The following is a 12,043-nucleotide window of genomic DNA, read 5'->3' on the forward strand; positions in this document are numbered from 1 at the left end:
GTACTAGAAGTTAGTGTGTTCTAAGGAAGGGAAGGTCGTATTTGCAAGAGGAATGACTGATAATGATGTGTAGCAGAAATAATAAATGTATGTGTAATATTTAACAGATTAAAGGCATATTTATAGTCATTTCTTAATTTAGTTTTCCAGAGCCGGAGAAATAAGCAGAGAAAGTGTTACTGATCTCATTTCCTAATTTTAAAATTAAGTATAACGTTAACTACACCGACTTGTGTTCCCCAGTGTATCAGTGAGCACTTGCCTGGGTAGTTACTAAGTTTACCGTACCATCCATGCTTTTTGAATTCTAGTTCAGCATGTGATTTTATTTTTCATAGAACTAGTATATCAGTACGTTTACTTGTATAGGACAAGTAGCCTTTACATATTATTCCCATGTGTCACAAGTTGACTCTGTTGAGTTTGTTGAGAAGGAAAATTTTACTCTACCCTTCAAGGTTCTTCTAAATTAGTCTAATAATTACATTGGCATGAGACAGATTAACAGGAGAAAAAAACAAAATTTAATTAATGGACACAGAGGTCCATAGTAAAATTAAGACCAAAGGAAATGACCAAGACATGAAGTTTTTATACATTTTCGACAAACATCCATCTGTGAGGAATTGACGGGATAAAGAAAACTTATGCTCAGGAGCTTCCATTAGTAAAGAATTCTAAATGTGGACTAGAATTTGGGCTGGGGTAATAAATCTGTAAAAATTACAAGATTTATTTACATAGGCTACTTTGGCCCTGATTCCCTATCTCTGATGATAAGGATGTCTCTTTACCTCTTGATGCAGAGAAGGTACCTTTCACATGGGAGATGTGCTTCCTGCTTTCTTGAGACAAAGAATAAGCAGTCTTGCACTGGCTTTTTCTTAAATAAGTTTAATTCAGCATAATCTTTATGGTATTGTGGCATACTTTGGGGCAGCTTTCCCTAGGTACCTACAAGGTCATTCACACCTCTTCTACATATGTTTAAGCAAAAGTGCCTAGAAAGCCCATTCTGTCTCACCTAATAGAATGCGGGATTGGTAGATTAGATTACACGGTTTAATGTAAAAGATTTGGTGAACAGTGGCTGAATCAGCTATCATATCTCTACATAGTCTACGATGTACCCCCAATTCTATATAGTTTACAATACTCATGAGAGTTGTCAATTGACTTTAATCTTGGTGTCAGTGTACATGAAATTTTAAAGACAGATCAACCTCTTTATCTTTAAGGTAGGATGCGAAGGCACATATATATTAAGTGAAACATCAGTACCTAAACTGGGGATAGAATTATGGTTTTGAGAATCTTTTGAATGTATATCCCATTTTTTTAATAATGTTTGTATTTATTTTTGAGACAGAGCGAGACAGAGTATTGAGTGTGAAAAGGGTAGAGGAGAGGGAGACACAGAATCCGAAGCAGGCTCCAGGCTCCAAGCTGTCAGCTTGGACATAATGTCTTTGGGCTTCCAAGCAAATGAAAGAAACTTCCAGTCAGTGGTAGTCTTCTCCTCTACTCTTGTTTTTATAAAGTTATCATATTGGGTCTCTGATTTTGTCAGAACTCTAAGATCATATCATCCTTCTTATTTATATTATGGAAGGAAAAAGATCCACAGTTGCACATTATTGTTTTCAGAAAGGACATCCAGGAGTAGTGTAGCACAATAAGTTATGTAGAAGGCAAGTCATTTGCATTACAACCAGCCAGATCACATGGGTGACAGAGTAACTGCTGATCTCTCTGTTATGTCCCTCTGCACCTGGGGATACAATAATTATACATGTTAATCGCTTGGAAATGGCATTTCAAGCAGAGTTTGATGAATCTCCATATTCCACATTCCAACTACCTGATAATATTCTGTTATTTTCCATTGTGTCTAGGTCTGGAACTGACACTTTGGATCAACAAATCTGACTCTGACAAGTACATTAGAAGATAAATCTCCATAAGTTTTGTATTTTTAAGGTGTTTTTCTTTAATAGAGAGAGACAGAGATCACAGGAGGGACAAAGAGAAGGGAGAGAGAGAATCCGCACCATCAGCACACAACCTGACATGAGGCTTGAACTCACCAACCCCAAGATCTTTACCTGACCTGAAATCAAGAATGGCATGCTCAACTGAGTCACCCAGGAGCCTCTTTTTCTGTTTATTTCTCATTTTATTTATTTACTTTTTTAGTAAAAAAAACTCCCTATGAAAGAGAACAGAGAAACTGGTGACACCCAGGAGCACAATATAGTCCTCTATCTCAATCATTTGTATCTACATAAGACTGGATGTCTTTCTTTTCTTTGTTTTTTTTTTCCAATAACAATTTTAGTTTTTTAATTTAAGATCTATGCTTGTTAACATGTAGTGTAATAACGGTTTCAGGAGTAGAATTTAGTGATTCTTCGCTCAAAAATAGTACCCAGTACTCATCCCAACAAGTGCCCTCCTTAATGCCCATCACCCATTTAACCCATCCCCCACCCACCACCCTTACAGTAACCTCAGAGTGTTCTTTACACCCAGGAGACTCTTATGGTTTGTCCTCTTCCGTTTTTATCTTATTTTTCCTTCCCTTCCCCAGATGTCCTTTCAAAAGAAAGTAAAGGAAGTGCTTTGAAAAGATCATCAAACCCCATGCACTTTTGGTGAGTCTGGGTGAAAATTTCATGCCATTTTTACATGCCTAGTAAAACTCTATTTTGCCCACATAATAACAATTGAATTCCTGAAAATTAGTGGTGCTCTTAAAATCGCTGACATTTTAGAATACCCATTTCTGAATACCTAGATGGGAGGAATCTCTAGAAAACATGGAAACTCAGAGGCGACAATGTATAGAGGCAAGAGGACTCAATCTTGCTGATAACCAAGTGTGGGAAAATGGGTCCATGGGTAATTCATGGACTAGAGGCTAGGTTCTTGGGCTTAAACTGCTCACAGCTGCCAGTAACATGATATTTGGCCAATGTCAGCTCATTAATTCTTAATGAAATATATATCACTTGAACATTTGAATTTTTCATGAGCTCAGGCATGAGAAATGATGCAAAAATAAAGGGGTGAAAGGACATGTTTCCCAACAGGAGTCCAATATGGAAGTAGGAATGGAAGATAGGGAGCAGACTAGGGATACCAGAAATGATGGAGGAGAGGGCTCAACTAAAGAACATTTAATCACCTCGATTCACTGATGACTGACTTTTCTGAAAACTGGGCTCTTAGTCTAGTTCAGATACATTTGTATCTGAAAAGATCATTGCTTTTTAAAAAAATCACATATCTTAAATTAGAAAACCTCAAGCTACATTAGAAAGTTTCTCTTTGGTGAAAACAGGGTTCAGTTGTTTCATTCTTTCCTAGTTGGTCCAACATTGTTGCTTTCTGTCAGCAAGCCCATGATCATTTAATCATATACTTATTGTCACCAAAAATGCCAGTAATGCAGGAAGAGCTGTGGTTTATGTGGCTAAACCTCAAGTGAAGGAACCCACTCAACAGGTCCATTCTAGAAGCAAGTCTGTATCAGCTGATGCATATTTAGAATAGACTAGTTAGTCAACTAAGACATGATTTCCAAAGCTTTGCTCACCAATGTTTAATCCTAGAGATTCCTCGATCATGGATTTGTTTATTCACTTCTTCTTTCTAGAGTTAATCAGAATTAGAAGAGAAATCCTTTAGTACCATTCACATTGTCTGGCATATTTAACAGTAAGGAGCTGATGTGGCAGCATTACCTGACAGGTACAGGTGGTGGGAAGGCAAGTGGGAGAGAACCTAAGTGAGTACAGAGCAGGGGGGCTGGAGTGGTTATCACTGGAAAAGCTGGTATGAAACATTATTGGGTGAACTTGGGGAAAGGGACTTCATGCTTTGTTGTTGGAGGCCAGTTGTGTTTTTACAAGACACCTGAAAACCATGGTCTGTCTTCATAACACCATCACTCATCACTCATCACCCACCTGTCATTCACTCTTTTTCCTCCTGAGACTCTCATCTCATTCACTTGTGCTTATGCTGGCAGCATCTCTTTCTTCTCTCTGCACCCTCTAGAACAGCCCGCTGTAAATATCATGAACTCTTATCCATTTGCTGCTCGGCCATCTGCCAAACTGTGCACATCTCTGGAATAGACTTTCCTCTCTTCTTCTGTCCCTGCAAAACAGACGTGCACCCTCTTTTGTAAATTGTGTCTGAGCTCATGTTGGTGGGATCACACTCCAACAAAACTCACAGGAAGGTCTATATTTGCTAGACACAGCATAACTTTATTAAGCTTGAATTGGCAAGTATAACGTTCCCCAGTGTACATGGAGAAGGAGGTCTGAATATGAGATTTCCCGGCCACTAACCCAAGCCTCCAGGGACCCAGCAGCTCATAATGAAGCCCTCTTTTGTCCATCCGCATCTAATGTCCCTGAAGCCATTTCTGCAACTTGCAGAATCCCCTTGGTCTCTTCATTCCTTTTTCCCCACCGGGGAGATGTAGAGAAATTAATATATGCAATCTGTATTTTTTGACATTCCTTACAAAATAAAAAGTTTTCGGTAAAAATTAAGTAATTAAATTTACTTTTGTCAGTTTCTTTCTGCTGTCCTCATTTGGAAAAAGATCGAAAGGACACTTAAATGTACTTAAATGTATGTTCCTGTGCCAATGAGTTACATATAAATAAGTGATGTGACCCTTTCTTTCACTGAGACACTTCTGGAGACAAAATCTGTATCCACAATGGCTCTCTATCACACATTTGACACTCATTCTCTTGTAGTATCATTCTTTAGATCTTTGTTTTATTGAAGCTTTGTAAATTGAGTAGTATTCTCACAATGACCAGTTATGATGGACATTTCCACATTCCCCTGATTAGTAGACTTTCATTACAGAAACCTACACATCTGATTGTTATTATTATTATTGTAAATTGTAAATGATACATAATTATATATAATTATATGAAATTTTTTTTGGAAATATGAATGTCGCTTTTTATGTAAATACTTACAAAATAGTCTTTGTTTCCTTGCCCCCCGATAACCCAAACTATTTATTTGCATAAATGTTTGCTGAACTCTGACTAGAACATTAAAATTGCCTCCGATGTTTTTTTACTTTATTTCAAAGAAATTGTTATTAAAGCACCACAACCCCTATTGGTAATCCAAGCAAATCCTATCTGATAAATACTGACATTTCTTTTTTTTTCATATGAAATTTATTGTCAAATTGGTTTCCATACAACACCCAGTGCTCATCCCAACAGGTGCCCTCAATGACCATCACCCACCCTTCTCTCCCTCCCCCCCCCCATCAACTCTCAGTTTATTCTCAGTTTTTAAGAGTCTCTTATGGTTTGCCTCCCTCCCTCTCTAACTTTTTTTTTCCTTCCTCTCCCCCATGGTTTTCTGTTAACTTTCTCAGGATCCACATAAGAGTGAAAATATATGGTATCTCTCCCTCTCTTTATGACTTATTTCGCTTAGCATAACACTCGCCAGTTCCATCCACGTTGCTACAAAAGGCCATATTTCATTCATTCTCATTGCCAAGTAGTATTCCATTGTGTACATAAACCACAATTTCTTTATCCATTCATCAGTTGATGGAGATTTAGGCTCTTTCCATAATAAACACTGACATTTAAAACAGCCTCCAAAGATGCCTCAGGATAGCCTCTGGATTTACAAAGTGATCAAATTCAGTATTCATTCATAAGGCCCAGTCCATAAAACAAGCCAGAGTATCTACATCCATGTGACATGCAGTCTAATATTGCTTATGTATATAGTATTTTAAGTGTCCTAAATCAAAGTATGGACATCTGCACACATGTGAATATTTTCCATGCTCTTTTTAAAGTGATCCATGAGCTCAGGTTTTCAGGAACAGCTCACAAGCCTTAAGTTCTCGAGTCATTAATTTGGACAGAACATTTCATGTGTTCATTAGTACAATAACCTTGAGTGATTTAAAAGCATGATGTTTTAAGCGCACTGAGAAGATACGCTGCCACGTGTCAAATAGATACACACATTCACACACATGCGCATTTTTGGAGTGAAAACTGGCCAGTGACATATGATACCTTTCAGGATAAAGTTCAAAAATTTTGCATAGTGTCCATAACCATTCTTGATATTTGTAGTTTTCTTGTCTCTACAAGTTGTGCATTACATGTAGAAAAACTGTGCCATTTCTTGATTCTCTGTTTAAGCTGCAAGACCATCTACCTGGCATGGTATGTCCTTACCTACCAGCAATTCATCTGTCATTCGTTAAGACTCCATATAGGGAAAAACTAATACCACATGATTTCAAGCATATGTGGAATTTAAGAAACAAAACAAACAAGCAAAGGGAAAAAAATAAGAGACAGATAGAAATCAAGAAAGGACTCTTAACTGTAGAGAACACATTGATGGTTACCAGCATGGAGGTGGGTGGAGGGATGGGTTATATTGGTTGCGGGGATTAAGAAGTCCACTTGTCATGATGAACACAAGGTGTTGTATGGAAGTGTGGAATCACTATATTCCACATCTGAAACTAATATAACACTGTGTGTTAACTAACTGGAATTAACAAAAAACTTAAAACAGGAATCAAACTTTGTAATTAAAAACCAAAGAAAATAATAATAATTCTACAGGTGCTGCTTTCCTTTGGATTTCAATGCTTCACTCTCATGGCTAACCCCACATTCCAGAAGTACCTCTATTACTTCTTTCATTTTCATTCCCCTGTCTCTCTCTTTCTCCCAGTAATATTAAGCTCTAACTGCTATAAACCCAAAACACATAAACACTGTCAATTTGTCATTATGTTTCTATTCTTGAGTATAGCATTTATAATATTGTAGGGTTTTGATAACACTTGAGGAATTAATAAAGGCATAAATGGTGAGTGTGCCTAAAAAGTCCTGAATTGTAAAATAGAATGATGGATTGTTTATAATGTTTAAACCTTAATGCCCTGAATGACACCAGAAATGTTGAAGTTTGAGGATTATGTGTCTTTAGATTGCATACAGTTTTTTGTTTCTTTGGGTTTTTTGTTTGAATAAGAACAAAATGCTTCCTCTCATTAATTTTATATTTTAAGTTTATTTATTTATTTTAATAAATGGAAAGAAAGTGCACAAGTGAGGAGGAGCAGAGAGAGAGAAGGTAGGAGAGAATCTCAAGCTGGCTTTGTGCTCTCAGCAAAGAACACAGTGCAGGGCTTGAACTCATGAACCAGGAGATCATGACCTGAGCCAAGTTGGACACTTAATCAACTGAGCCATCCAGGAACCCCTCCTCTCATTTACTTTAAAGATGATGAGGATGATCCAGAAACAAATAGAATCAACAATGTGATTTCATCAAGTACCTGGACAATCCAAGACAATGATTCTTGGGTGCTTGGAAATTCATTGAGAAATAGATATTTATGGATCCTTGTGGAGAAGAATACTTAAAGGAGAAAATTCAATCAGGAACTGCAAAATAAGAAAAAAAAATGGAAATGATACATATTCACTATTGCTGTTTCTACCATTCCCAACTCATTACCTACTAGGATTTATTTTTTATTTTTATTTTTTTTTAATTTTTTTTTCAACGTTTATTTATTTTTGGGACAGAGAGAGACAGAGCATGAACGGGGGAGGGGCAGAGAGAGAGGGAGACACAGAATCGGAAACAGGCTCCAGGCTCTGAGCCATTAGCCCAGAGCCTGATGCGGGGCTCGAACTCACGGACCGCGAGATCGTGACCTGGCTGAAGTCGGCCGCTTAACCGACTGCGCCACCCAGGCGCCCCTACCTACTAGGATTTAAATGGCGCTGACTGATAGGTGTCATGGGCTGTGATGTGAAAACTGCCTAAAATGCAGGCAAATTTCACAAAACAATTAAGGAGACAATTCAAACATCATGAATAATATGCATCTTTCTGTTTTATTCTGTTTTGAGAGATTGTTATTTTGCATAAAGGAGAAGTTTAAAGACATTAATCACAGTACATTATATGAACACAACATCTTTACCAGGTGAATGCGGATCTGCGTGGTCTTGGCACCATAGACAAGTGGATTGAGAAACGGGGGGACCAGCAAGTAGAGGCTAGAAAAGAGGATGTGGATATAAGGGGGAACATGAGCACCAAACCTATGTGTGAAGAAGGAGAAGAAGGCAAGGAGGTAAAGCTGGAGAAAGACACAGATGTGAGCGATGCACGTATTGAATGCTTTCAACCGAGCCTCCTTCTGGGGCAGACGAAAAACGGTGATAAATACCTGTATGTAGGACAAAGTGATGAATATGAGGTCAAACCCTGCAATGGTGAATGCCACAAACAAGCCATAGATTTTGTTGACTCGTACATTTTCTGCAGCCAGTTTCACAATGGCCATATGTTCACAGTAGCAGTGGGAGATGATGATTGTATGGTAAAACTGAAACCGGCATTTTATCAGTACTAAAGATGGGGCTACAAGAAGGGCAGCCCTGAGTGTTACCACAGCTGCTATTTGGGTGACTAGGTGGTGGGTGAAGATGGCAGAATGTCTTAGTGGATAACAGATGGCCACATAACGGTCCAGAGCCATGGCCAACAGGATGCCTGACTCTATGCCTTGAAATGTGTGGATGAGCCCCATTTGAAGCAAGCAAGAATCAAAATAAATCTCTGGCACATGAAACCAGAAGATTCCAAGCATCTTGGGCACAATGCTCGTGCCAAGGACAATATCTGTGACTCCCAGCATGCCTAGAAAAATGTACATGGGCTCATGGAGGCTGCGTTCTGACCTGATGATGATCAGAAGCAAGGAGTTTCCAATCATAGCAATGAGATACATGACACAGAATGGAATCCCAATCCAGCACTGCACAGTCTCTAGGCCTGGGATCCCTATCAGCGTCAACACAGAAGGCCTGAAGACTGTGATGTTGGAAACGGACATAATGTCCTCCGGCCTCCAGATGAAAATGAAAGAAGGTTCTCAGTCAGTGGCACTCTTCTACTCCTGTTTTAATTCAAAATCATCATAGTGAGTCTCTGTGATTTTGGCAGAACTCTAAGATCTTCTCATTCATCTCGTTTATATTATCAAAGGAAAAGATCCATAGATACACATCACTGTTTTCAAGAAGGACATCCATAAGTGTGTACCACAGTAAGAAGTTATGTACAAGGCAGGCCAACTGCATTAGAACCACCCAGATCACGTGGTAAAGGAATAATTTGTTGATCTTTCTGTTATGTCCTTCTGGACCTGCGGATAAAATAGATATACTTGTTTATTTGCTTGGATATTGCACTTTAATCAGATTTTAATAAATCTCTCCCTATCCCACATTTCAGCTGACCTTAGTGTTCTAATTATTTTCCCCAAACCCTCTGAGTCAGAAACTGTCAGTTTGGACAATCACATAATCAGACTCTAACGAGTATTTTGCTTTAAAAAGTTTCCTATGAAAGAGAAGTGAGATAGAAATAGCTTCACCCATGAACATAATATATTTAGATACCTGTATCTATGTTTTATGTATTTATGTAGGACTGGCTGTCCTTTTTTAAAAATGTGAAATAGAGCTTGAGAAAAGATGATCAAATCCATGTAATTTTAATCTAAATCAAAGTTCCATGTTGATTTTTACATTATAAGTAAAACTTTATTTTATTTTCCCTATGTAAGTAATAGCAGAATTCTTTGACATGAGTTGTACACATAAAATAATGCAAATTGTGAAATAAACACTACAGAATGATTAGAAGGGAGGAATCTCTAGAAGGCAAAGAAATCTAGAGAAACAAGGCATAGGCAAGAGGACTCATTCTTGCTGACTAGGGGATATAGGTGAACAGGTAACTTAGCCAGAATAAAGGTTAGTTTCTGGGGTTGAAAGTGCTCGGGGTTACTATCGCCAAAAGATCGGCAAGTTTAGGCTCAATGATTCTTTTTTTTTTTTTTTTTTTTTTTTTTTTTTTTTTTAAATTTTTTTTTTCAACGTTTATTTATTTTTGGGACAGAGAGAGACAGAGCATGAACGGGGGAGGGGCAGAGAGAGAGGGAGACACAGAATCGGAAACAGGCTCCAGGCTCTGAGCCATCAGCCCAGAGCCCGACGCGGGGCTCGAACTCCCGGACCGCGAGATCGTGACCTGGCTGAAGTCGGACGCTTAACCGACTGCGCCACCCAGGCGCCCCGGGGCTCAATGATTCTTAATAATATGCAGACCATTTGATTGCTTCACTCATATTGTGAGCTCAAGCCTAAAAAATGAATAAAAATAAAGGGGTGAAAAGACAGTCTCCTTAAGAGGAGTCCAAGATAGAAGTAGAAATGGAAGACAGAAGGCAGACCTTGGGGTTCCAGAAATGATGCAGGAGAGAGGGCTGTAGAGCAACTAAGGAAACTTTAGTTGCTTCGATTCCCTGATGACTGAATTTCCTCAAAACTTGGGTTCTTAGTCCCTATATGAACGTTCTTTCCCGATAAAGATCATTGCTTTAAGAATTGCATATGTGGGGCGCCTGGGTGGCGCAGTCGGTTGGGCGTCCGACTTCAGCCAGGTCACGATCTTGCGCTCCGTGAGTTCGAGCCCCGTCGGGCTCTGGGCTGATGGCTCGGAGCCTGGAGCCTGTTTCCGATTCTGTGTCTCCCTCTCTCTCTGCCCCTCCCCCGTTCATGCTCTGTCTCTCTCTGTCCCAAAAATAAATAAATGTTGAAAAAAAAGAATTGCATATGTAAAATCATGAAATTCTCAAGTTATACAATAGAAAAATATCTGCTGGGTGCAAGGGTGGCTCAGTCAGTTAAGTATCCCATTCTGTGTTGTTGTTGTTATTGTTTTTAATGTTTATTTATTTTGAGAGAGAGAATGCAAGCAGGGGAGCGGGGAGTGGGGGGTGGGTGCAGAAGATCTACTCACAGCAGAGAGCTCCATGCAGGGCTCCAGCTCCTGAGCTGTGAGGTCATGACCTTAGCTGAGGTTGAGGCTTAAGGGACTGCAACTGCACCACTCAGGTGCCCCACACTTTCAACTTTTCATCTTGGCTCAGGTCATGATCTCATGGTTAAGGGACTGAGCTCCGAAACAGGCTGTGCATTCTCTCTCCTCTCTCTGCTCCTTATCATGCTCCTCTCTAAACAAACAAACAAACAACCATTTAAGAAAAAATAGTTGCTATCCTGTATAAAACAACGTTTAGTTATTTCATTCATTCCTACTGTCTCCAACACTGTTGCATTATGTCAGCAAGCTCATGATCATCTAAACATATACTGAATGTTAGGGCCACTGGGTGGCTCAGCAGGTAAAGCAATTGACTTTGGGTTCAGGTCATGATCTTGTGGTTCATGAGTTCAAGCCCTGTGTCGGGCTCTGTTCTGACACCTTGGAGGCTGGAGCCTGTTTCAGATTCTCTCTCTCTCTCTCTCTCTCTCTCTCAACCCCACTGCTCATGTGTGCTCTCTCTCTCTCTCTCTCTGTCTCTCACACACACACACACACACACACACACACACATAAAGTAAACATTAAAAAAATTTTAGGGGTGCCTGGCTGGCTCAGTCGGTTGAGCATTCGACTTCAGCTCTGGTCATGATCTCACAGATCGTGAGTTCAAACCCCGTGTTGGGCTCTGTGCTGACAGCTTGGAGCCTGGAGCCTGCTTCCGATTCTGTCTCCCCCTCTCTCTGCCCCTAACCCACTCGAATTCTTCCTCTGTCTCTCTCAAAACTAAACATTAAAAACATTATTTTTAAAAATTTAAACATATACCGAAAGTCACCAAATATACCAGTAATTCAGCAATAGCTGTGGTTTATGCTGCTAAAACTCTAGTGATGTATCATAGTCAGAAGGACCATTTATGAAGACAGGCTGTATCACCTGACATATATTTAGGATAGACTAGTCAGTCAGCAAAGTCCTTCATTTCCAAAGCATAGAAATCCTTTAGAAATGATCACCTTGGCTGACCTATTCAAGAGTTAGGAGCTGACATAGGAGCATTACCTGACAGGTGCAGACGGTGGGAAGG

General features: G+C 39.4%; 1 protein-coding gene across 1 annotated transcript; it reads right to left on the reverse strand.

Annotated features, from left to right (window-relative positions):
• Positions 1–8,005: 8,005 nt before the first annotated feature.
• LOC122484266 (olfactory receptor 52A1-like) lies at positions 8,006–8,956 on the reverse strand. The gene has a single exon (XM_043582253.1). It carries the CDS (start codon positions 8,954–8,956, stop codon positions 8,006–8,008), a length of 951 nt encoding a protein of 316 aa, XP_043438188.1.
• Between the last annotated feature and the right edge of the window lie 3,087 nt (positions 8,957–12,043).

This window comes from Prionailurus bengalensis, chromosome D1 (genome assembly GCF_016509475.1).
Source record: "Prionailurus bengalensis isolate Pbe53 chromosome D1, Fcat_Pben_1.1_paternal_pri, whole genome shotgun sequence".
NCBI lineage: Eukaryota > Metazoa > Chordata > Mammalia > Carnivora > Felidae > Prionailurus > Prionailurus bengalensis.